At 37.1% G+C, this 27,784-nt stretch overlaps 1 protein-coding gene across 2 annotated transcripts; it reads right to left on the bottom strand.

The window, feature by feature from the left end:
• Window positions 1-343: 343 nt before the first annotated feature.
• ndrg1a (N-myc downstream regulated 1a) lies at window positions 344-12,099 on the bottom strand. Of its 2 annotated transcripts, none has more exons than XM_053612852.1 (16): window positions 12,057-12,099; window positions 7,881-7,949; window positions 7,745-7,780; window positions 4,869-4,974; window positions 4,626-4,746; window positions 4,224-4,286; window positions 4,057-4,117; window positions 3,630-3,716; window positions 3,342-3,398; window positions 3,095-3,198; window positions 2,943-3,005; window positions 2,806-2,857; window positions 2,597-2,644; window positions 2,132-2,167; window positions 1,868-1,919; window positions 344-1,181 (listed from the first exon to the last, which is right to left on the bottom strand). In XM_053612852.1, the coding sequence occupies exons 2-16, from the start codon at window positions 7,929-7,931 to the stop codon at window positions 970-972; spliced, it is 1,149 nt and encodes a 382-aa protein (XP_053468827.1). In that variant the 5' UTR covers window positions 7,932-7,949; window positions 12,057-12,099; the 3' UTR covers window positions 344-969. The 2 variants fall into 2 exon arrangements, with proteins under 2 accessions (XP_053468827.1, XP_053468826.1); XM_053612851.1 differs by lacking the exon at window positions 12,057-12,099 and adding an exon at window positions 11,416-11,744.
• Window positions 12,100-27,784: the final 15,685 nt, after the last annotated feature.

The following is a 27,784-nucleotide window of genomic DNA, read 5'->3' as shown; positions in this document are numbered from 1 at the left end:
TTGTGTTGCTGTGCATCTTTACAAAGGTTATGTTACCTAAAAAGCCTGTTATTGGATTTCTCCCTCCATCCTTCTAAACCCCAACAGAATAGAAACAGTGGATTTCCATGGCACATGTTGTTCCCTTTTTGCTTAACTCCATAAAAATCTTGATTAGGTCCAAAACCCCAATTAATCATTCATTTGTTTATGTACAGTAATTCCTTTGTGTTATTCACTTCTTAAAATGCCTCAGATCACCTGATAATAGATCACTAGTAGAAAAAATCATGTTAAAGAACAAAAACAAATATATTCCCCAAAACATGGGGAATAAACACGAAGATAAATGAAAAAGAAAATAGCCTGTGTATGTCGTTTATTTTTAAGGTAGGTAGCATAGAAAAATGACAACCCTATTATCCACCACCATATCCTTTCATCAAATCACATTCAAAATATACAGAAAATTAATCCAGTATTAAAACTATTACACAAATACATTACTGTTAAAAAAAAAAAAACACACAACTCAGCCATTTGCAGGCATTTGTGAGATAAGTGACACTACAATCAAGTATATGAGAATGCAAAGAAAGTAAATTAATGATGCATGACGAGTACAAACGTACAGACTTGTACGCTTCCCAAACTTTCTTATTCTCCCACGTACAGTATTTCTGTGCTGTGTTTCTTGCATAAAGAATAAAACAGCCCCCAAAAAGGGGGCAAGTTAACATATTAGGGGAGTTTCCCTTTCAAATATTTTACTTCATCTCGACAGCATTTCCCAGAGTACCCTCAAATAATACACTCTGACTAATTCAACTGTATTCTGGGATGAGTGTGTGCCCAAAGCTGGTGGCCTGCACTCCTGGGCATTTTTGTGACAGCACAACACACACACACACACACACACACACACAGATAAGGGAAAGGAAGTGTGTTAAAGGAAGTGCATGGTAGGGTTTAGGGAAGGGTGGGGCTGCTTTAGCATGACACTTCAGTAGATTTGAGCACAGACTGATCCACAGAGTTGTCTGCAGAATCGGTGTGGGAGCGTGCGCGCTGGGCGTCAGCGGTGTGGGAACGGCCCCGGCCTTCGTTGGTGTGTGAGCGACTGCGGTTGCCATCAAAGGAGGTGACGCTGGAGCCAGAGGCAGTGCGAGAGCGGACCAGGCGAGTCATACTGGCTGAGGGCACTGAGAGAGGACAGGGAGGACAGAAGGAAAAAAACCCTCAGAACTTGTTTTCTGACCAGGCAGACTGAGGTCTAAGCATGTCCTTATAAACTGTTTGCCTCTTAAGTTATATTAATCATTTTCAGTAAGAGCTTTATCCTAGGCTGGGTCACAGTGGATCCAGAGCCAATCCTGGGAAGAATGGCTGCGACACTCTGGATGAGACACATTCACACCTAGGGGCAATAGAAAGTAGCCAATCCACCTACTGGCATGTTTTTAGGACATGGGAGGACACTAGAGAACCCAGAGTAGACCTAAAACCTGGAGCTATTAGGCAGCAATGCTACCTGCTACACCACAGTGCTGCCCTCATAAATCGTTATATATGTATTTCCAAACTTTAGAAATTTCCAAACATAGAAAGAATCAAAAATTGATTGGGGTGATAAAATAGTAAGGAGTGGACATATTTCATTACGCCTATTGAGTCAGGAGGTTAAACGTTTAATATTGATTCTTATATTTAGTCAGATGTCACTAGCAGATTTCACCACTAGGTGGCAGAAAAGCTAACAACTATAAACCTCTGAGCTGTCTTCAACAACAAGGCGAGGTAGGTGTAAAAAAAACAAACAAACAACAACAATACTATCATCAAGTTTAAAACTAATATTGGCAGTGTAATTAATGATTAAAATACTTACTGTAGCCCATTCCCTGTATAAAGTATTTAAAGGCTTCAGTCAGCTTTCCAGGCTGTGAATAAAATGAGAAAGAATATTTAAGTATCAGTGGCTATATATAAGAATGCTTCTAATATGTATTTTCGCAACCAGAAGACAGGTCAGTAGCAGAAGTTCAGGATGGTATTAGGATTGGCATTCATGGCTCTTAAGCTGCCAGATATCTGTAATGATTATCTCCATCCTGAAGATCCTGCCAGTGAGCTATCAAAACAGTCAACACACCTGGTCAACCTGAGGCAAGCCTCCGCAGTCAGCCATCTGTGGAAAAAAAAAAAAGGAGAAACACATTTTAAAATGGCAACTTTCAGCCACAACACATGCTTCACTGCATGTTTACTGCTCCAAGCTTTCACAGACTTGAAAACACCGCTATCAGCATGAATTTCTTAACCAGCAAGTGTTCCATTAACTAGCCTATTCACAACACTTATCAGCAACAAATGAGTCAGTTGAGGGATTATAAACCTGCTTTCCCCATGGCAACATGGGTCAGGCCAAGGAAACTAGGTCAGCTGGAGAAGAATTCTGCCCTTGGTCTAGCCATGAAAATCAGCCTTAATGCACCCTAGGTAAATCAGTCACCAGGTGCTGAGCTATTAGAATTTTTATCAGCTCCTAACTTTTCCACCAAGGCTAAGAATAGGCAGCTGGATTAAAGAGACTGAGAATGTGAGAATGCTCACTCACCTTGAGCAGTGTGGCCTTGGTCGGGTCCAGCTTGGTGTTGCACTCCACCTGTGGAAAAAGTACAATAAAGTCACAAAAATGCCCTAGAAAAACAAATGTGTTAACAATTTTAGAATAGCTGTTCAAGCTGCAGCACTATAATTCATTAATGTCACTTGTTCATCTTGTAAATAAGTGCACATGTGCCATTGGTGTGAACTTAGACCTACCACAGCATCCACTGCAGGAGAGCTGTCTCCAACTACGAGAAGAGAGGGGCACCTGAAAGCAGAGCACCACCAAATCATTAGGACATAAAATTGTACACTTTAACTAATACAAAATGCAGTCAATGCTCTAAACTCACTTGATGGTTCTGACATTAATGTTTCCTCCAGGAACAGGCCTCTCAATTTCAAGGTCTCTTCGGCTATGTAGCAGAAACACCACAAATGTCAGTCATTTTTAATAACCAAGTCTGACCAAATCTTCATGGTAAGTGATTGAGTCTCTATTCACCTGTTATATGCCTTGACAAACAGCTGCAAGTTGTACTGATTCATGTCATTCAGGATGTGGTGGCGGTAAGTGCCAATCAGGTCATGGTTGTTTTGAATTTCCTCCTAAAAGCAAGCCAAAAAAACAACACCACCACATAACTCAAAAAAAATTAAGAAGAAAATATAATAATAATAGTAATAATAATAATAATAATAATAATAATAATAATACAAATGAGCTGCCAACAAAAATGGTTCAAACTCACCTTTCCAAACAGATGGCTGATGATCATGTCAGGCATGGCATGAGTCCAGCCACTGATCTGTAATACATTTTAATTGTAAAAGGTTACTTACACCCCCAAGGAACATAACTATATAACCACACAAACCAAGGTCCCAAGAGTGTGGCCAGGATTACAGTTTTTGCTGTTAGTTTAACTGTAATTGAAAAATTCATCGTATTTACCAATTAACATGCTTTAATATAAATAAGGATAACGTTATTAAAACATATCGATGTTGTGGGTTGAATTATTTTTAAAAAATATTACCTTTTGTGCCGCCCAGTCCATCCAGCCCTCAGCACATGGATTGATGTTGATCAAAACAATACCCTCCACCATTTTAGGGTAGTCCAGCTGAAAAAAAAAAAAAAAAAAAAAACAAGAATCCACCTTTCATTATAATAATTCTGAAACTTACATACGTACAAATATACTTGAAATTGGATGCATGTAACAAAAGTGGAGTAAAGTGTTAAAATCTGTGATAATAAGCTCAAAAGAATCAGATCAGGACTCCCTACAGCGAGCACCGCTGGTGTTTAACAAGTTTGGAACATTCCTTAGCGGCTAAACAAAGCAAAAAAATAATAAAGAAGGAACAATAACAGCAACAATAATCGAGCTTGTTCTGCTTTTAATCCAGGTTTGATTAAAACTTTTTTAAAAGTATCAGGTTATTTAAATGGCAACTCACAGCAAACTTTGCAAGGACGTAGGCACCGGCTCCAACCGCCATCCCGATCACACTCTTAAGACTATATAGTCACGAAAACAAAAGCCAGTTACATCTAAGAATCCTTAGTTTTCAAAAGTGTGAGTGATTCAAGTACGAGTAAGCAACTGGTTACAATGCAATATTACCCAAAATGTTTCAGGACCAGAGGAAGTGTCTCAGAGAGCTGGTCCATAGAAGGGTACTCATATCTAAAGTAAATCAAACATGCACAATTACACATAGTTTACATTTACACCCATAGTACAACATTTCTCCTGACATTTTAAACATTTTCCTTTTTTTTTCCATTTTAAAACCTTGGAGCAGACAAATATTTGACCTCTGAACTATATAATTATATAACTATTCATTCATCTAGAGTCCCATAACATTTTGTTTTAGGACATATCTAAAACAATATAGGTCAAGAATAAGCCAAGGCTAATAATTAATAGAGGCAACTGAGCCTGAACACGGACTTGTCAGCACTCAAAGACTAAAAGGTCAAAGGCTTCATGTTGCCTAACGTCGTTCAATTTCCAGCTTACCCAGTGGAGAAAGTATTGGCACCCTCGTGCTGTCCTGGTGCATCCACATGGCACACAGCAAAGTGCTGCATTATCTCCTGCATGTCCTCATGTTGGAACAGAGTGTCAAAGCATGTCTTGTCTTTAGAGAGAAAATAATAATAATAATAAAAAAAAAAGACAGACATGAGTTTTGGTGGCATATTTACAGCATATATTGAAAGTCATGCTAAAGGCATATGCTGGAATTAGGTTAACACTTACGGTTCAGTCCAATGTCGTGTAAGGTGAGAATGACAGGTCTGTCTCCTTTGGGGACTCCCTTCATAGTACAGTGGATTCTGCCATAAGGTGTATCAACATCATGCTCCTGTAGAGGCAAGAACTGTGATGAAAATAAGGTTGATGCTCTATAAAAAATAAAGCGGAATATATATTTTGCAATGCACTTTGAGCAAACTGGACATTTTAGGACTGTGTTGGAAGTTGAGAATTCAGTCAAATTACAAAGCAGAAACTGTAAAAAGCTCTGTGCAAATGATCGGATTTGGATTTGTAAATGAGGTAAACATCATGCTACACCTGCTCAACATTGCATGCACAGATCTGAAGACCGTGTTTTAGACTTGTCGCGCTATGCAAACTTCACTAATGGACAGTCTTATCTCTTTAAGTCACATGACTATTAAACAGTTACTGCATCCTTTCAGATATTTAACCACAGTACTAATCTTAACCACCCTATCCTTCATCATCTATAATACAAATCTAAATAGAATCTGCATCAATGCTGCATCAAATCCCGATATTTATCATCAAACATGTTGTCTGACCACATTTCCAACCAGGACAAATAATCCTCATGCAACAGCTTGAGCACCAAACAGTGGAGTCTGTACTCACAAAAACCTCAATCTCAAACACTGCGTCTGATTCCGAATCCTCAAGAACCATTTCGACAGCTGGTAGTTAGTAACAGCAACTAACGTTCAGTAAACAGGTAAGATCCAATTGTATGTAAGCTCTTTGTAAGCTTTTGCGTCTGCACTCAAGCCTTTATACCCCTGCTGCCACTCCTCTTCATAAGCCCCTTGCTCCCAGCATGCTTTGTACCATGACCAAAACAAGATAATTCCAGTTGAAGAGATCTGTAAATTGGATCAGACCGTATCAGACAACTTGAATATTCAGTCATCGGAAACTTCAAGGCCTATTTACTGTGGAGTGGAGATCATCACTCGAGGAAGTTGAATACAGTATAACAAGCATGTCTTTAGATCAAATATGCATGTCATGCACTTGCTTTGAACTACTTACCACTTTTAACTACTTACTAAATAAAATTATTCTATGATTTAAATACATGTTTTTATGTGTAACAGAGCCCCAGTCATAAGGTTACTTTTTTCCAAACTGAGAAAAAATGAAATGGGAAGTTGAAAAGGGGAGTTCATACATTAAATATAATTAAATTTATTTTACATGTGGTCAGTACAGAACATATGCAGTTTTGTTTTAAATCTTTCCTCAAATTTTGTGCAGACATTTAAAAAAAAACAAAAAACCTCCCAATAGTCCAGGGATTCTTGTAGGAGAGGCTCTGGCTACATATCATCAGGCTTATAGAGCACAAACCAGCCTCTATTCCCTCAAAGACAACAAAATTAAAGTGTACTTAATGCTTACATTTTGCAGATGTTTCCTTTAATTGATTATTACGTCTCAGATACCCCAATGTTGTATATATAAAATATTAATAGCTCTAAAATAACTATTTTCCATCTGTTCTTTGTTTTGTCGAATGTAAAGTAGGTGTACATTTACAAAAGTGAAACATGTAAATGATATTATGCATTATCACTACACCATATACACACCACAGATGTGGTTTAAATTTTAGATTGGTCATACCTGACCAAACGCACATAAAGTTCTAAAACAGAACTGATGAATATCCATGGGAATATAAGGGTTTACACAAGGCTAGGAGATAAACATCCCGTGCTCCTTCGCTGCTGCTGATTGAAGACAAACGCATGTTGTCTGCCCATCACTGCTAATCCCCTTAAAGAATACGAGCCCTACGTGTGAAAACTGCCAGCAGCTTTAAACCAGTTCTGGGCAGATGGCTGTTGCATCCTTCTGCCTCCCACGTCACTACAGGCTAGATAATAAACACATGACCTGGAATCTGATCACTCTAATCTGTAGGGGTCAGCATGGGAGGGCAAGCTGTTGCATTCCCTCACATCATAAGTCCATGGCCACTCTACAAGACACTGGCATGATGCTGCATGAGAGCATCTGATGCTCCACAAGAATCAGGCTCACTGAGTTTTCGTAATTTGTAAGTGTTAAATCAGAAATGACGGTGACTTTGTCATGAATAAGCTCTCATCCATAAGTTATTTAATATGAATGTAGGTTTGCTTATTCATTGTGAGACCTTGAATGAAAGGTACATGTCGGGTATAGTAACTTTATTAAAATATCATAATCATCTGGCCTGAAGTGACAACGCTTATGTCCAGGATCCTAAATTCAATAAGCGGGATATAAGACATAATATTTTGGTTGCACATTCAAGCAACATAATTTTAATCTCATTTAATACTGATTTGTTCAAAATAAGACATTTACTGCTTCTACCTTTTATGTCTGCATCCTAATGACACAGTATGCCTTAATGCCACGCTGTCATTTCTTTCTAAATATTGCAACACAACATTATGTTAAGCAAACTGAACATTTTGCACCACCAGATGGCAATAGTCATGACTTCAAAAAGCACTCTAATTTGTTGTGCACCTAAGAACTGCTGCTGTAAATCATAAAGGCTGTCCTGTGCTTATCCCAGGGCTCCTACTCAACATATTTTCAACACACTTCATGATCTGACTTTACCGTATACAGTTGTAGAAGAGTAATGCTTTTTAATCCCACTTGCTCATTAGGTATCTAAATCTACATCAGGATTTCTGTAAAGCTGCTTTTTGGCAATGTGTTTCGTTAAATATGCTATACAAGTTAAAAGTCTCATTTAATTCAAGGAAATTTTACCATGACCTGAAGAAGTCTTGGTGCACAGTACCTCACTGAATATAAAACTGTAATTAAAAGAAAATATGAAAATGACTTGCCTTTGTCTCAAGCTGCTGAACAGCTTCTCTTAATCCCTGGAGTAAACAAACAACAACAACAACAACGGAAATTTAACACGGGTGTAAAAAAGTATGATTTGTTATATAGAAAAGTGTCTATTCATCATACTCATACCTGAAGGTCCTTGTCAAGTAAATGTCTTGTCTCGATCTGGATCTCCTCCATTTTCAGTTTTGGAGACACCTATGAGAAGAAAGAGGAGGTTCATATTTCATACAACAGCTTCACTCGTAAGCTTTTGCAGTATGTGAGAAAAACAGTAAAAGGAAATACGTATATTATCAGTTAGACAAACGATACAGTTCTCTAGCCGGCCCTGTTACTATGTTTACTGTACATCTCTCAGATGTACAAGCCGGAAGTACATCTAGTACATATTTCCTTTCATTTTTCTAGACTTTTTACTATTTATAACACATCAGAGTAAACATATTCAGGATTCAAATACATATCCATTAATAGTTTTTCAATACAAAAGAAAAATAACTTTTAGCTTTAAAATATCAGTCTAAACAAAATAGATTCTATTGTTTATGAGTACTTTGCATGGTCCTGAATGGGTTCTTCTGTATCCTGTAAGTTTTTCAAAACAGACTAACTAGGGCCGAGGGGGGAAATAATGCAATTAGACAACATTGATGCTGGCACTTATGGCGGATGGCAGCCGGAATGTTGCTGTGCATGTAAATGGAACGAGAGCTTGAACAGTCTCTTTGTCTGGAAAGAGGTTTCTAAAGGTCACCAGTCAGGCTCTTCCTCTATGGCAAGGCCTGGACGCTGCACAGAGGAAGCTACTGACACGGCCTCTTCCATGACTCCCTCCCTGCACTCCGCCCCTTTTACATAACCACAGAATGGCTTTGAAGCGATGTTGAAAGCCTTTGTGTTACAACTGCCTGTAGATATGAAGTTCAATCCAGGTCACTTTTTCAAGGAGCGATCCTGTGGGTTAAAGTGCATGATTTCCTTCGCGTTTCATCATCCGTGGAGGTGTACAGTGTCAGCCCCTGCACACATTTCTGCTCAAGACTATGTGAGAACTGAAATGCTAGATGAATACTGCCTTAGTCATTATGAAACCTTTCTTGTTTCTATAGCAGTCCCTTGATTTCACTGTAAAACCCTAACGCACACAGGTCAGTTATAAGATCTGTTAGCAGTCTGACATCTAGGTTTGTCACTTGTTTCCAAGGCCTGTGCACTTGTTGTCCATCCTAGTTAATTGTTTACCTGGGAGTGAAGAAAAAAAAAAAAAAAAACCCAAAAAACCAGCTCAATCAGTTAAGCCTCAGTGAGATGTGCATGCTGTTCTACATGAGAAGAGGACATGCAATCTGTTAAGACATTAACCCTCTCTGTTTCATATAAACATCCAGGGCCACCTGCTCAGTGTGGATTGACACACAGGAAAGTCTCAACCATGACATCAATGATTATTTGCCTAATTTATAAGTCATCTCATATGACTTAATACATTTTCATGCATACTTGCTTGGTAAATGCTTGGTTACTCAGTATTATATTTATTTTCATTTTATGGGCACATTGACACCAGTATTCCCATTGATAAATGTGAATATTATAAATACAAGCTGCAGGAAAGAGCTCCGCCTAGAAGACAAAAGCTTAGGGAATGTTGGTATCACTTCCTTTTTGTCACTGCTTTTCATTTCCACTGCTCTTTCAACAGGAAAAGAGATCTCACGTTAAGAACTAATTTTAATATACGATCTAGTAACCCCAGAAACTATTAAACAATTGAAAGATTTTGTAAATGTATCATTTTGTCACAGTTACAATAATTACAAATATTTCCATACGTACATACTGAATGTACTTTTTCTAACCCTTTACTCGCACATAGTAACTTCATATTTTGGGTATGTTGTATAAGAAAAGAGGAACACTTCGTCAGTACTGACCATATTCAAATCTACTGGCTTGCGTTCACATGTTACAACTGATTTTAAACTGCCACATCCTGAGGCCTGATATATCAATTATGTTTGGTTAGATTTACATAACAGATTCTATTTGCTCTTGCTAAGTGATCTAGACATGTGGGATGCCTGATTAACACCATGAAGTTGCTGTTCTATCTTTAAACTGGCTTCTTCAATATGAGTAGCCTTGTGCCTTATTCCCCATTTCTTACAAACTACAAAAAAGGCCATTGTAGATGTTCTGCATCATCGATGCTCCTTCATTTGGATATTAACCTATTGCACTGCATTTTATACGTTTAGATTGAAAAGGCAAAATGATCTAACTAATCCACTATATAATAATATAAAGTGTGGTTTCAGACATACAGACTACGCACCCATGAACCATATCAAAGTTCTATACTTTCTATATGAATCCATTTGACCAAAGACTACCACAGCAACAAGCTACTTTGCATAAATATTATCCAATCTAAAAATAAGCCAATATTGCTCAAAATGGAAAATAATAAATCACAAAATCCAAAAATAAGCATTTATTTTTGACATCACACACTTATAAATGATAATGATAATGATAATGAGGATAATGATAAATGATAAAGAGCTGAACACCAGTACACTGAGGTGGTTCAATTCGCTAATAGAAAATCATTATGTGCAGAATTGATTTAGTTCAAAAAAAAAAATTAGATTAAAAAGCAATGCCGCAATTCGATATTAAATATTGGCACCATGGCCAATTTTGTCCTGAAACGCTTGACGGATATCGGATCAGATTTTTGGTTCAGATATATATATATATTTTTTTTTTTTTATCTGATCCAATGATTTTCTAATCTGATCCAATGGTGTCTATGCTTTGTATAACTTGGCAACAGAAATCTTGGGCACAAGTCAGTATCAGATCAGCCTTGGATACTCAGAGGTCTGATATAAGTTTCGCATTGGGGGGAAAAAAGACAAATTACAATAGGAAAATTACAACAGATCCAAGCATAGGCCTACAATCTTTTTTTAAAGGTTATCAAGGGCTCCATGTATGGGTAATGGTTCTAGATTAATTAATTTCTTTATTTTTAATGGTCAATTTGCAAGGTTCCCCTAAAGTGGCTAATAAAAATCTGGTTAGGGTGACAGAAGAGTGTACAGTACAGCAGTTGAGGGTTAAGAGTCTTCCTCAAGTGTGAGATTTGAACCGTCCGATATGTAGTGCCAAACCTCAACCACTGAATTATCACTGCAAACATTCTGCCTGGCTGTAGGGGGCACTTACCCGAGCCTACAAGACTGAACGCTGGAAAAAAAAAAAAAAAACAATAAAGACAGCGGAAAAGACACTATTTCAGGGTGGGCGTCTATTTAAAAATAACTGCAAGCAGAAAGAAACGTCGCGCACGCGCCATAACGCACATGTAAACAACACCAACGCCACGCGCAACCGGACGCAATACAACGCGCGCGCTCGCAACGCTTCCTTGTGTTGTGTTTTTAGAAGGATCTGAAAGGGGAGAGTAAAGAAAACCTAACCAGACATAATATCTAGGAGATAGGGTAATGATAGGAGACTTGGTTTAGAGGTTGACCGACAGCCTATATATAATGAAAATGAATAGACAATTTTTTTTTATATTAAAAGGAAAACAGTAACGAAAACCAACACTGCACTGTATAAGTAAGCGTATGATTAAGTCATCACTCACCGGTTCTCTATGATGTCCAGTAAGAGACTGAAAAGTGATACAAAACTCGAGTAAAAGTTGCCGTTTCTACAGGATGTCTCCTGCAGAGTGTTATAAAGGCTTGCGTGAACCCAGCCCAGCCCAGCCCACTATAAGCCAAGCCCACAGCTATTGGGCAACACTGACACCTTCACCAGACCTCATCTCTGCACCACTACACCCCAGATAATCACATAGTTCACATCAGCTAGTGTTTCTTATTCCGTGGAACAGGCTTGAACAGGCTATTCTGGCTGATTATGGAAAAATCGCATGCATTTCACATGTGAGTAATATTTGATCACATGAGAACAACGAGTGAAAGTTCAATAAAACTAAAGTAAGCACGTGACATTATGTGAACGATAAGTGAAAAATAATACAACGCCACTGCCTATAAATAAAATTGAATCGTGCGAACTCACGATGTTGAACTGAATTAATCATGCGTAAAATCACACAATGAATTGTGTGCAAAATCACGGGAAAATCACGCAAGAAATCCCATGTGAAACTGAAATAATCACATGCACCACATGTGAAATGTGGAAAACATTTGAAACAACATATGAAGTGTCTAAAAATCACATATCTAAATTCATCCATCCATCCTTCTACTGTACCGTTTATCCTACACAGGGTCGCAGGGAGTCTGGAGCACTGGAATAAAGTTGGTTTGACGCTGGACGTTCGATATTCGCAGGTATGCGGAAATTAAGGGACCGTCTCTAAAGTTACATACGACATTGTTAAACAATTTTCTAACCAATAGCATTTGAAGGGAATGACTTACAGTCATATAACCAACTGTAAAGTGTTCCTCTAGCTGTCGGCTATAATGCACACCTCTTAGATTTTTGATATTTAACATAATAAACTATTAAACCATATGTAAATATTGCCACGTATTTTATTTCTGCATGGGCTCATACACAAAATATACCAGCATTTAAAGCTCAATAGCATTTGAATGGAATGACTTACAGTCACACAACCAACTGTAAAGTGTTCATCCAGGTGTCAGCTATAATGCACACCTTTTAGATTTCTGATATTTATTAAAATAAATTATTACTGACGCCTAGATGAACACTTTACAGTGGGTTATATGACTGTACGTCATTCCCTTCAAATGCTATTGAAGTTAGAAACGTGTATAACATTGTTGTATGTAACTTTAGAGACGGTCCCTTAATTTCCGCATATCCGCGAATATCGACCGTCCAACGTCAAACCAACTTTATGCTAGTGTCTGGAGCCTATCCCAGGGAACTCAGGGCATGAGTCATGGGACACCCTGGATGGGGTGCTAACCCATTACACGGCACAATTGCACACGCTCACACACTAAGGACAATTTAGAGATGCCAATCAGCCTACAAGCATATCTTTGGACTGGGGGAAGAAAGCAGAGTACCCGGAGGAAACCCTCAAAGCACTCCACGCAACACAGGGCCGAGACAGGAATCAAATCCCCAGCCCCGAATGTGTGAGACAAACAGGATAACCACTAAGCTACTATGCCCCCCATGCGTTTCATGCGATTGTGTTTTATTTTCTAAAGCTGTTATAAAACACATCATCAGTACACTTCAGTGGGTTCTTTGCATAGTTAAATGTGCTTAGCTTCCTAACAAGGCTCTAATTTGTCCTATATGTGACCTTTTGTTGTACTATATGCAAATCTCGCAATAAAAAAAGTTTGTTTGTGTACAGGTGCGTGCATGTGTGTGTGTGTGTGTGTGTGTGTGTGTGTGTGTCTGTCTGCATATGTGTGTGTGTTTGTATATTTGTGTGTGTGTGTGTGTGTGTGTGTGAATGTATATTTGTGTGTGTGTGTGTGTGTGTGTGTGACTCATTCACTTGTTGCCAAAGCAGGTTTTTTTAGAGGAAGTATGGTGGTATTGCTAAACTGCTGCCTCTCAGGTTCCAAAACATCAGCTGAGGGCCACAGTTCTATGAAAGTGTTGAATCTTTGTTTGGCTCGTGTTTAGAGATGGCTTGTTGTGTAGATTTTCAATTTGTGGGTCAAAATGAAATATTGATTAATTATCCAGCGTGGGTGCCTATTCACCATGAAATTTAAAACATTTTCAACTTTTTTTTTGACATTTTATTTGAAACAGGAAGTGTTTCACATGCGGAAAAACACATTGTGTCATCTCAGGTACCTCCAGTTGGGTCCAAAGATCTGACACCATTAGTGAAAATGCATCTATTTTGCATTCTTTTATAATTGTGTGCAACATTTTTCATTACAGTTTATATAATTAGTAATAACTTGAGTTAAAAGTAAAATCATAGTAAAATATTTGTTTTACATGAATTCCATAATTTCTTACTATGTGGTATCCCCCCCCCCCACCCCCCATGCCTGCATTAATGACAGCATATACTGAAGCTTGACTGAGTTTGTGTATCCTTGACAACCCATGTTAGATCAAATTCATCGGAGTATCGTATGAAACCTATACAGTGCCCTCCATTAATACTGGCACCTATTGCGCTGATGGTGGAAATGGGCATTTTCTTACTTACTTAATTCTGACAAGACAGAAGTACTTGTACTAGGACCACATGCAGTTAGAAGTAGCTTTCTGATTATATAGTAACTCTGGGTGGCCTTTCTGTTTCATCATGTGCAGCAGTAAAAGATCTTGGTGTGATTATTGACTCCAGCCTTTCATTAGGCCAAATTCCCTTAGTCATAACAATGGGTAACACCAAGGAATATAGCTGTGATGTGTGGCAAAAGGTTGTTGAGCTTCACAAAATGGGAAGTAGCTATAAGAAAATAACACAAGTCTTGAAAATCTAGTGGAAAGCCTTCCCAGAAGAGTGGAGGATAATTCTGCGGGGGGGGGGGGCTAAATCTGGAATGGTATATTCAACAAGTACATATGGGTCTGATGGTAAGGTGTCCACAAATGTTTGGCCATATACTGTATCTTGGTTTTAATTTTTACATCACAAAAACCTGCAATTTTAACATGGGTGTGTAGACTTTTTATATCCACTGAAGAGAACTGTTTAACTCATCCTACTTACAACTACTATATTTATCCCTACATTACCTACCCCCTAAGTGTGTGTGTGTGTGTGTGTGTGTGTGTGTGTGTGTGTAAGAGAGAGAGAGAGAGAGAGAGAGAGAGAGAGAGAGAGAGACCCCACCCTGTACAATGCTTCTAGTGTGAGCTGACTGCAGCACTAATATAAGGACCACATTCACAATAGAGCTCCAAGTTTGAACTCATGCTAATCAACTGTCAAGGTCTATTTATACCACAACCTCAATCAGACTCATGAGAAATGCAACTGGATTAGAATAACTTTACTTTCTATTGGGTATGTGAAAAACTACTAACCATCTCATATTTCACTTATAGTTATAACCTATGGCCTTATCTAGCAGAGTTATTTTACTGCACCCAATAAGGTGTACGATAGCAGTGTGAGACGACGGGTATGGCCGGCCTTTTGCTTGAGCGTACAGCAAAGTAGTTTCTAGTCTGGTGTTGCAGTCTAGTCAAAAACATTTTCATGAGCATTTATTCAGAAGAAGAAGAAGAAGAAGAAGAAGAAGAAGAAGAGGAATAATAATAAGAAGAGGCGTTTATTTAAGGGCCTTGCTCAAGGGCCCAACAGTGGCAGCTTGGCGGTGCCAACACAAATCATTATTGGACAATACCATCTGCATTTAAAACAGTTTAGAAGACTGCAATACTTTTATAATATCTACTTTAATACATATAATCTTTATAGTGTGAATACATTATACTAATAGATTGGCTATGGCTGTCTATTGAAAATAGTAAAGTATAGTTTCATATGGTCTAATATCCATTGTAATACAGTGTAAAATACTGGTGAAAATGCTTCTATTTTGCATTTGTTTTCAAATGTAATACAACAATGTTCATAAACAATATTATTAACAACAATGGTTGTCCCCTTTTTGCTTTAACTGACAGACTTAAGCTTATGCTTAAGCTTAAGCTTCCATTTTAGATCAAATCCATCAGCGTCTTCTGAACACATGCTTCAATAGAAGAGATTAGGCATGAGGACAAGCTGACCTTCTGTACAAATCAGTTAATATGGTCAATATCACAAATATTTAAATAGGGACCTAAAATAGTGCAGAGTTGAATATTAAATAATCAGGATAATGAGTATTTACTTTCTTTGTTTTAAGCATTTCATAATTCTTATACCTTCTGTTCATTTCCAATTTTAAATGAAGATGATTTAAATGCGTTTAAAGACTGAAAAATGTCCTTCAAAATATGTATTCAGACACTTTTATTGAAGGAGAATTGAGATGGAAGCCCTGAGGTTTGAGACTTGGACCAAAGAGCAAATACTACATTAAAGATTAGAGTGGTGGACTTTCACCTGCCTTGTATTGATCCGTGTCCTCACACCTTCCTTTCTAGATCAAGGACTCCTCACAGACGTCTGCTAACGGTTTAAAGATGAGTTTAATGAACCTTCATAAATATTGCAAGGCTGTATTTATTGTGATGTTAGTGTGTATTTAAAATGAGTAGATATTCAGATAGCACAACGTCACTTGAAAGTCATGCCAAGCGTGGCATAACAAATAAAGGTTTTAATTTCCCTTATTTTACCTTGTATTTTCACTCTGGTATATTTAAAGGATTTGTACCCAATAGTGTATCTATAGTGCCCTCCATTAATATTGGCACCTATTGCGCTGATGGTGGAAATGGGCATTTTCTTACTTACTTAATTCTGACAAGACAGAAGCACATATACTAGGACCACATGCAGTTAGAAGTAGCTTTCTGATTATATAGTAACTCTGGGTGGCCTTTCTGTTTCATCATGTGCAGCAGTAAAAGATATTGGTGTGATTATTGACTCCAGTCTTTCATTAGGCCATCTTTAGGCCAAATTCCCTTAGTCATAACAATGTGTAACACCAAGGAATATAGCTGTGATGTGTGGCAAAAGGTTGTTGAGCTTCACAAAATGGGAAGTGGCTATAAGAAAATAACACAAGCACTGAAAATGCCCATTTCCACCATCAGGGCAATAATTAAGAAGTTCCAGTCAACTGGTAATGTTATGAATCAAACTGGTAGAGGACATGTGTCTATATTGTCTCAATGAACTGTGAAGAGGATGGTTTGAGTGGTTCAAAAATCTCCAAGGATCACAGCTGGAGAACTGCAGAAGTTAGTTGCATCTCGGGGTCAGAAAGTCTCCAAAACTACAATCCGAAGTCACCTACATCACCACAAGTTGTTTGGAAGGGTTTCAAGAAAAAAGCCTCTACTTTCATCCAAAAACAAACTCAAGCATCTTCAGTTTGTCAGACACTACTGGAACTTCAAATGGGATTGGGTTCTATGGTCAGATGAAACCAAAATAGAGCTTTTTGGCAATACACACCAGGTGGTTTTGGCGCACACAGAGAGGTAGCCATATGGAAAAGTACCTCATGCCCACGGTTAAATATGGTGGTGGCTCTTTAATGTTTTGGGGCTGTTTTTCTGTCAGAGGACCTGGACATTTTGTTCAGATATATGTCATGATGGACTTTATCAAATATCATCAGATATTAAATGAAAACCTGTCTGCCGCTGCCAGAAAGCTTAAAAAGGGCCATGGTTGGATCTTCCAGCAGGACAATGATCCAAAACATACAACAAAATCAACACCATAAATGGTTTACTGACCACAAAATCAAGGTCCTGTCATGGCCATCCCAGTCCCCTGACGTGAAACCCATAGAAAACCTGTGGAGTGAACTGAAGAGGAGAGTCTACCAGCATGGCCCTTGAAATTTGAAGGATCTGGAGAGATACTGTATGGAGGAACGCTCTCAGATCCCTCGCCATGTATTCTCCAACCACATCAGGCATTATAGGAGAAGACTCAGGGCTTTTATCTTGGCAGAGCGAGGTAGCACAAAGTATTAACTAAAAGGGAGCCAATAATTGACGCACACCTATATTCAACAAAGATATATATAATATGATATAATTAATTAATTAACTACTTATAAAAAATATAATATATAAAATAATTCTATGATTTAAATACGTTTATTTATGTGTAACAGAGCCCCAGTTACTTTTTTCCAAACTGAGAAAAAATGAAATGGGAAGTTGAAAAGGGGAGTTCATATATATATATATATATATATATATATATATATATATATATATATATATATATATATATATATAATTTATTTATTTATTTAGATAAACCGGTGTTTTTTTGCACTTGTTTGATATCCATGAGAGCAGAGAATTTTTATGATTTTCTAAACAAAAGATCAAAAGGTTACACAATAAAGACAAGTTTCACAGCCTTCTTTGCTCATATTTACCAAGGGTGCCAATATTAGTGGAGGGCACTATATTTGGCATTAGTGTATCAGTGGAAAAGAGCAACATTTTCATAAACATTTTTAAACCACTTTTTAGATTAAACCTAATTAATTACTTAATGTGTTAGTGTAAAACACAGTGCGGTTATTCAGCAAAGATAACAAACATTTCTTCATAAGAACTGTGGCAGGTTCTCCAAGATGTTGGAACACCCTACCAGATGATTTCCTTTAAACTGCATAAAAGGCAGACTCCAAAAAAATTGTGTTGTACTATTTACTGATATTTATTGTATTGTTTTTAATTTAGAAAGATTTCAATTCAGTATTTCAGAAGACAGCTTCAGTACCATGCAAGCTTTCTACACAGTACTACATGTTTCTTACCTTTTCCATGAAGCCACTCAAACATGTATTTGGGGTTCATGAGAAAGCCCTACACCCTTGTCCAGCTTTTCCATTAACTCCTTTTTTCACAGTGTGATAAAAGATAAGCAAAACTGAAGGTATTTTATTCCTCAGAATAAGCAATGGCATTTCCCTTTTCACTGTGTTGTTTGGTATGGCTGGGGGTCAAGAATGTGTACTAAAAGACTGATGCTTGCCCACTGTACACTCCATATGCAAACATCCTGTCAGGAAAGCAAAACAAAAAGAATAAAACCAATGCTTTATATTTTGGTTCTCTTAACTCGCATTATTAACTGCATTAGATAACATGAACAAAACACAAGTAATGTTAACAAAGTTACCGTAAACACAAGTGGCAAATATCAATGAATACAAGTGTTAAGTACTTTGTTAAAGTTATTAATGGAATACTAATGATGACATTCATGGTTTGTTTATGATGAATTCTCAAATCTGATTGGTCAGAAGGTGTTGACGAATAAACAGCAGCTCAGTAGTTTTGGCTGTAATTCAAATCACAGGTTTATTTAACATGCTCGTTCTAAAACACTGTTGCTTTAGAATTTAACATATCAGCCAATTTTCTGGGACTTGTACGGTGAATGCTCAACATAATCTAAGACTAATAATTAACGGAGTTTTAAAAAATGCTATAGTTATTTTGTCACAAATTAGTAGTAATATACGTATTATTATATGTTTTCTGCAGCGAGGCACTCTTCATGACAGAGAACATTTTGAGCTTTCCCTTTTCTCAGTAACACTTCTGTTTGTTTTATTAATTTATAGAGAGTGAAAAAAGAGAGGTTGGTGTGGGGACAACTGTTTATAACTGCTATTACAAAAGTGATAACAAGAACTAGCTTGTCTTGCAGATGTTCCATATACAACACATTAATTGTAACTATAAATGGATAAAAAGAACAATGTTTTAATAAATTATAAATTCTAATCACTGGCAAATTGCCATGGAATAAAACGCTTAGCACACCCAGTCATGTTTTACCCATGTTTCATTCCTTACTTATACAAAGTGTAATTTTATTCAAGTGGAATTTTATGCTCATTAGAGGTGGATATGTATAATTTATAGTTTTTCTCTTGTTTTTCCTCTATAAACTATTTGTGTGACATACTGTAGTGTCAGGATCAGATTCAAATGCACTATAATAACAGCCTGAGGATAAGATGCAGTGATGCTGCTATGAATCACACAGAGTAGTGATTCAGAGCCTCATGACGTGCGGTCTGCCAGGATTTTACTCAGGAAAGTCTTGTTCAGAGTTTTACTCAGGAAAGTCTTGTTCAGAGTTTTACTCAGGAAGGTCTTGTGCGTCTGCTTCCGTCTGATCTCTAACACAGTTTCTCAGGATGTGTGCTTTCAAGTGGAGTTACATTCATTCTCTGCATTACAGAAATAATAAAATAGTCAAAAATAATGCAAGAGTCAAAATAGTTGTTGGTTCAATATCTTTAAGGATTAGATCACATGACATTGCACATTAATCTTTGGACTGTACTCTTAGGGTGTAAAAACGTCAGTCGTAAATGAGTATGGAACAAGGGTCCAGTGCTTGAGTCAATCATAAACTAGACAATGAGGATCCAAAATCTAATTATTTCAGTGGGTTCAGTGTGAAGCACATAAAGAAAGCTACTGAGACAATACAATGACACGATGGTTTCAATTTCATTCTAGGCCAGAAATGCATTATGAATGAAAACAATGCCAGCAATTTATGTTTGTAAAATATATAATGTATGTATATATATATATATATATATATATATATATATATATATATATATATATATATATATATATTTGATGTAGAAAACTACCCATGTTCTTTAATTGTTAATCTTAACTGCAGGCCTGTAATCAGCAGTGGGTATAATATCTGATCTTCAGATGATCTTTCAGCAATGCATATGCTTAATCACAGAGCAATAATAACCATTATACATTACCCAGATAACCTTGATGTTTATAATTGTAAAGTTATTGAATAACCTGTGCCAAGTTTAGCTAATGTGCAACCAAAACAAAAACACAAACAACTTTCCAGCATGCAGCTTTTCTCATAAGAGCAGCAGAAGAAATGTTTTACCAGTGTTTCATCTACGGCTCTTAATCATTTCAGCATAAAAACTTGTAAAGCAATGACTGTTGGTCAAATTCCTTCATGGAAGCCTGTTTCTTCTTTCTGATTATTTTAGCTGTATTTTAGGTTGATTACACAGACTGTGATATACTACTGTTTTACAGAAACCTAGCTAGGCTCAATGATCCCGATGCTGCTAATGAGCTAGCAGGGAACTCGATTCTTCATGCTGACTCTGGTAAGAGCACAGGCAGTGGCCGTTGTATTTACATTAATAGTGACTGGAGCACTCGAAAATAATTGTTCTCCAGATGTTGAATATCTGCCACTGAAATATAGGTCTTTCTATTTGCTGAGGGAGTTAACTGTTGTTATTATCCTTGCTGTGCACATTCCATTGCAAGCTAACGCTGTTAGCACTAGCACAGCTGCACTCAGCCATTAATAAACAACAGAACTAACATCCAGATGCACCTTCATCATAGTGGAGGACTTTAATTAAGTGTACTCAAATATCAAGGATGTATACAAAGCCCTACCCTACCCCAACTGAGACAATCTGATCATCTCTCATTGTTTCTAACCCCAGCATACAGACCTCTCTCCAACACAGAAAAACCAACCATAAAGACAATCAAGGCCAGGGCTGAGGGGACCATATCTCATCTACAGGACTGCGTTGTTATTATTTGCACTACAGGTAACACACAAGACCATCAGGAGACACATAAAGATGTTCCAAAGCCGAAACTGTGGATGAATATGGAAGTCTATAATCTGCTGAAAACACACCGCAGCCTTCGAATATGGTGACACTGTGGCATACAAATCCAGCCTGAAAAAAGCAATAAAGAAGTCCACAGAGAGTGGTGCATGTGGCAAGTTTTCCAGTCCATTAGTAATTTTCAGATTATAACATCAGCTATACTCTAGAGATGATGCCAATCTTGCAAATAAGCTAAATAACTTCTTTGCCTGCTTTGACACAAGCAATGAAGAGACCACAGCGAGAAGCTTACACTTCATGGACAACCAGGCACTCACTCTGGACACGTGCAAGTCAACAAGCCAGCTATGCAGAACAGTTGGCAGAAGTCTTCACAAAATCTTTAATCTGTCTTCCTCTCATGCACTTGCTCACAAGTGTCTAAAATATGCCACCATTGTATTGGTGCTGAAAAAAAACAAAACACCCAGCTACCTTAAACAACTTAAACAACAACTTAAATGAATATCGCCCAATGGCACTCACTCCCATCATTATAAAGTGCTTTGAGAGACACATCACAGCCATGATGCAAAACCAACAGATCCATGGAGGATGCCATTTCCTCCTCCCTCCACACTGTACTGAACCACCTGGAGAATCAAAGGTCATATCCCATACTGTAATTAATTGACTACAGCTCCGCATCTAAGATGATCGTTACAAGTAGGCTAGCCTCCAAACTGTATGACAGAGACCTTAGTGCACACAGCTGTAATATTCTGGACTTCTTATCACACTGACCTCAGGCATTCAGACTTCCTCTACACTGCCACCGATCACTGGTATACCACAGGAGTGTGTTTTGAGCCCATTCTTCTATGCCCTTTTCACCACCAACTGTGTACTTGTACAGGCCACAAACACTCTTTCAGATAACACAGTGGTGATTGGGCTGGTGTCTGACAATAACGACTCACTATACATAGATAGAGGAATGCTCTATGTAGGAATGGTACATAGAGGAATGCTAAGAAAAATTGCCTGATCTTCAAGACCATCTGCATCTATGAACTTCCGTATTGTGATTTCTTTAGCCCAGCTTCATTGTTCTTTTGTGTGTCTGTGTGGCTATGCGTTTTTGTCTAGTTTTAGAGACCAACACAGAAGGGTGATTTCAGACACGTTTGTGGTATTAGCACTGGCACATTTGGCAAACTGTAACTACTCATTCGCCTTTAGCTTTGTGACTTACCAAGGATAATCCAAGGATAATTGGAGTTATTTTTTAATATTCACTACTCATTAAACAATGTGCAGTCTTTTTCCCTTTCGTTCTTCCTATACTAACATTTAAGACTTTTTGTTTACTTTAGGACTACAGATGATCACGGAACGATTTCATTAAAAGGTAAACCAAAAAAACTTTCACAGCACATTTATCCAGCTCACATTATTTACACATCGTTATATTATACAAAAGTAGTGCTGCAGTACATGAACAGAAAGAGTACATTAAATTTGCTGAGGTAGTTTGTAAAGATAATTCTTGATAAATTACGCTTTTGAATACTTTACTATCTTCCTCACTACACCTCACTACCTTCTCGAACAAATTTGATTACAATAAATGTCAAAAACATAAATAAATATAATCTTTAATTATAAAATAAAGAATTGAAAAATATTAAATATGTAAACAGTGGGTCAATATTGCTTACACACAGCACCATCATCAGCTGCAGTAGCAAGCACTTTTGACCATGGAACAACATGGGATCTGTGATTTAAATGACAACAAGTGTTTTATTTGACACCAAATAAAAGGCTTGTTGTCAAATAAATCAGGAGATTCCATGTGTGTAATAGTCTCAGTGAACTGAAGCAGCTAAACAAACTAAGGCATTTTTTACATTTAGTCATATTTTAGCATTATTTTAATTATTTATTTATTTTTCTAGAGGTAGGATTACATTCTTATTACTGTCATGGGTTGTTGGTTTTTTTTTTTTTAGATAAGACACTTAGCAAGGTGGAAAATATCCAGAATCTTGCAGAACCTGTTTTTGTTTTCCATGAAAATTAACAGTCACCAAAAAAAAAATAAAATGGAAAGTCATGCTGTGTACAGAACTACATTTTAAAACATGCACACAAAAATATATAAGCATAAATGCTGTGTAAATGAATGCATTGTTGCCTCATACTGCACACTCATATTGCAGTCACTGTGTGCCTCTTATCTAATAATCACTGTAGCACATAACACTGTTTACCAAGAATAATTAATATGCTCACACATTCATACTCTATTAAAGTGCACTGATCAACCTCCAGGCATGGGGCCAGAGTGATGTAGCTCTGGAATGTCAGCCACACAGGAAGAGCATTTGAAAATATCTAAGAGAACAAGCTCAAATATAAACATCCAAGTTCAGCTGCCACAGCCTTAAAGACACAAAAACATGTGACAGCAGGCCATGGACTGGAGTCAATCTTCAAGGTCTGTACTTCTATACACCTTTACAAAAACGATTAAATCTGTGGTTATTTTACGAGTGACTTACAAATGAGCTGTTATAAGTGTTTAAGGAGGTAACAGTGGTAGCTTGTTGGTCCTGGGATTTGAACTCACTTAACCATCTATGTACAACCATTCAAGTTCCCTATCAGAGAGGGTTCCAAGAGAAACCTTATTCTACAAGAGCTATTATTTTTAAGCACTCAAAATTCTTCCAAAACAATCTACAACTGTATGTAAATGAAGACAGATGGAGACATGACTTAATGCATGTGTTTTCACTATAAACCTGAGACAGGGGGCTTTGGTAATCATTACTCAACTGGCACTGCTGAGGGTATATACTAAAACCCTGGACACATCAGCATGTAAGGGAATGTCTGTTAATCATTTTGCTGTCCTCTTGTCCTTAAAATTATGAGACATGTGATTACCTTTCAAGCTCAAAACAAGGTCATGCAAACAAAACAATGGCTATGGCAGGGGTTCTCAAGCATTTTGTAGGTAGGAACTGCTTTAACTATAAAATATATTCAAATTTAAAATAAAAACAGACCCCCTCAGATCTAATTGATTTCATTAACTTTATTTAAATATGTTGAATTATGTTTTGTCTGTTTATTCAAGCCACGGCCCTCACTTTGAGAACCACTGGGCTAGGGTACTGGTTCTTTATTTTATGATGTTAATCATTACCTAATTACTAAATACAATTATTACCTGGAGCTGGAAAATAACTACATACTAATTCTGACATGGTCAGGCATAAGATCACATGATTTGCACAAAATTTGTAAATCAGCGTTAAAACCATGATGAAACAGCGTTAGTTTCTCATAAAGTAAAGTACGTGCTTTCTTACATCTTTAACCATTCAATCATTTACTAGATACATTTATTCATTTTATTCAGAAGCTTTTATCCAAAGCGACTTACAAATGAGGAAATATATAATTCATAACCTATATGATCTGAGTGATTATGTCTTTACTTTCATTATTACGTGAGAAATTTAATCTTATTAAATTATTGTTGTTTAATAATAATATTAATACTAATGCTACTACTACTACGACTAATAATAATAATAATAATAATAATAATAATAATAATTCACTGAGGTAGTACAGCGGCCTCACCTTTGACCAGCAACCTATCAGAAGCGAGTACGGCAGTGACGTGTATATTCCGGATGTGGAATAGGTCACGTCCTTGGGAAGACGTGCAGGACGTGACTCCCCGGTGTGCGTGGGCGGGGCGTGCAGCGATTATTCATGTTCCAGAGCGGTAAATTAGTTTATAGTAGCGAATTTGAAAAAAACTGTCTTTTAAGTTTTATATTTTCCCCCTGCATTATAGCACAGAACATTTTGCATCACTATTAGCCTGTGTTCGTTGTTGTATTTTGGTAGGTTTTCCACGCGGTTTACTATGTAAGAAGAAGAAGAATATAACTACATTCATTTATAATTTATCATTTAACTATAATATTATTAAATATAATATTACAACATAATATAAAATTATATATTGTTAATACATTACGTTTTAGTTTACTTATTTTTACCCTTTGTTATTTATTATTGTTGTGTTGCTGTTGTACTAGTGTTTAAGAGAAACAAAATTAACGTAAAACATTTATTTACTAAATTAATTCAACTAAACAAATATGTCTTGAGATTTTGTGTGTTCGAGATATATTTGGTGAACACAAAATAAACTAATTAACCTAGCCAGTGATTTCAACCTCATATGCCTGAACTTGTCTGAAACAAGCCAGGAGTTTTCACAACACTATAGACAGATATAGATCACTAAGAGATAAGTCAGCTTCCCATGTGTGTTGCTGATTGGCTGCTACTCGCTGAGACACAATACAGCTGTGTTCACATCAGCCTGAGACATTCCCTCTGAGAGAGGACGTGCAGAACTGCGTACCCTCAGTGAGATCATTCTTAATGTGCAGTTTGCAAATATGAATCACAGGATTGCGAAACTTTTTTGAGGGCCTTATATCAGCAATAAGAAAAAAAGTCTGGTTACCTATGTGATTTGACCAATGTGTTAGTTTGAACCTGATCACTATGGATGTTAGTTTTGACTATAGTAAACAAATGCCATTGCCATTCTTCTTTGGCCATTGACACTGTGACCTAATTTCTTTCTGTTACAGTCACATGAACTGTCCTAACTGAAGCCATACCAGGTTGACGCCTACTGGAAGTGGATGTCTCACAATCTAGCTTGACCATCAGTAATCCTATAAAGCACAGGAATGTTGTGGGCTGTAGTTGTGAATGCTGATCCTGCCCAGTTTAGCACCTACACACATTTCCTGATCAAATCTGCAGTAGCAGTAGCTACACTGCTTCATGTCACTAGGATTTATTATCCTTTCTCTCTGAACAGTACAAACAGTTTCACCTGTTATCGCTGAAATACTATCTGATGTGCACATTTTGCTTGTGCACCTACTGATACCTACTAAGCTTTTCTGCCATCCTGAACAAAGGATGGACAAAGGAACAAAGGATATTTAAATCCCAAATGAAAAGTTTCCATATAGATTATATATATATTTATTAAATGTAACTACATCCACAATAAATCTACAGAAAACTAATCAATATCCCATAAATCCCATAATACTATAATAATATAATTTACTTACCCCTACTAACTTAGTATTACTCAGATATGAGGCAATCTGAGTAATACTAATATAATATAACTAAGACAATTTCTTAGTTATCATTGTAAAATCTGTTATACAGTTGCAATCAAAATTGTTCAACCCCCATTGCAAATCAGGTTTACTGTCAAAATTGACAGGTTGCAGCCGTTGATAGCTTCCTGCCCTGTCCAGGTAGTGTACACTCAACAAATCCCTATCCAGTTCAGGTATTTCATGTGTTCCAGCTCAAACACACCTGGTGCAACTAATGAAGCTCTTGATTAGTTGCATCAGGCGTGCTTGAGACAACACTTGTTTTGCATATTTGTGCTGTTGTGAGGAATTCTATTGGGGGGGTTGAATAATTTTGAAACTGGAGAAATCATTATAAGTTGCATTTTCAGTTGAATTTGTGGAAACCACTCGAAGCATTTGTTGTGTTGAACTATTTCAGTTGCTTTTGTTTGATTTGTTCATTACAAACAGATGAAAGTCTGTAAATTTTGACAATAAACCTGATTTGCAATGGGGGGTCGAATAATTTTGATTGCAACTGTATTCTGTTATATTGTCTATGAATGTTGTGGTTTTTACTCTGTGATTGTATTATATAGATGTTTATTAGTAGTAGTAGTAGTAGTAGTAGTATTTTTATTATTAGTATTATTAGAAGTAGTAGTAGTAGTAGTAGTAGAAGTTGGGGGTATGGTTTAGTGGTTAGCACATTTGCTTTGCACCGCTGCGGTTTGGAGTTCAGTTCCTGCCTCTGCTCTGTGTGCACAGAATTTGTATGTTCTCCCTGTCGAGGCTTCCTCTGGATATTCCGGTTTCCTTCCCCAGTCCAGACATGTGTTCACTGATTAGCATCTCTAAATTGGCCATAGTGTGTGAATAGACATGCAAGTGTGTGTGATTGTGCCTTTCAATAGGTTGGCACCCATCCAGTGCCCCGAGTCCCCTGGCATAGGCTCCAGGCTTGTATAGCATACAGAAAATGGATGGAATATCATTAGTAGTAGTAGTATGAAAAAGGAGCGCATTCTTTTTCACACTCTGTCCATGCTGCATTGCTTATGCTAGATGTTTAAAGGCTACCTTACTGGCGCCACATTTAAAACTTAGCTTTGATTATTGAAATTGAAGCCTTGCGTTCCTTTACCGCTTATTGCCATCTAGCGGCCACATAAAAGAATGCAGGTTATTCTTAAGAGATGATGAGACATATCTAAACGCTTTTAGCAGCTTTGCGCACTCAATGCCTCTTCAGTTATGTGCTAATGGACTGTTAGCAGACCACCCACATTTGTTAGTCATACAAAACTTTGAAATGTATAGGTCTTGTATAGAGACAGATAAAGATACCACTCAGTTTTAGGGTTCTGAAATATCCGACGAATATTTTATCATGAATGATCAATGACGGTCTTATTAATGGTGGTATGATTCAGATTTATTTGGATTCACTGAACAGTAAAGTGACATAATTGGATATATTGTGTTATTTAAAAAAAAAAAAAAAAACCCAGACCCAACCATCATATAATATGCTTAATGTTCTATGACTTCATAT

Source organism: Ictalurus furcatus, chromosome 24, assembly GCF_023375685.1.
Source record: "Ictalurus furcatus strain D&B chromosome 24, Billie_1.0, whole genome shotgun sequence".
Classification (NCBI taxonomy): domain Eukaryota; kingdom Metazoa; phylum Chordata; class Actinopteri; order Siluriformes; family Ictaluridae; genus Ictalurus; species Ictalurus furcatus.
Note: the sequence above shows the minus strand (reverse complement) of the source record. Positions and strands in the feature narration are given on the sequence as shown.

Coding starts and splice junctions, on each gene's coding strand:
- ndrg1a (XM_053612852.1), bottom strand. CDS start 7,931: ATGGAGGAGATCCAGATCGAGACAAGACATTTACTTGACAAGGACCTT. Junction 3,199..3,341: donor TCAGCCATCTGTTTGGAAAG/GTGAGTTTGAAC, acceptor GCTTGCTTTTAG/GAGGAAATTCAAAACAACCA. Junction 2,858..2,942: donor ATTAATGTCAGAACCATCAA/GTGAGTTTAGAG, acceptor CTCTGCTTTCAG/GTGCCCCTCTCTTCTCGTAG.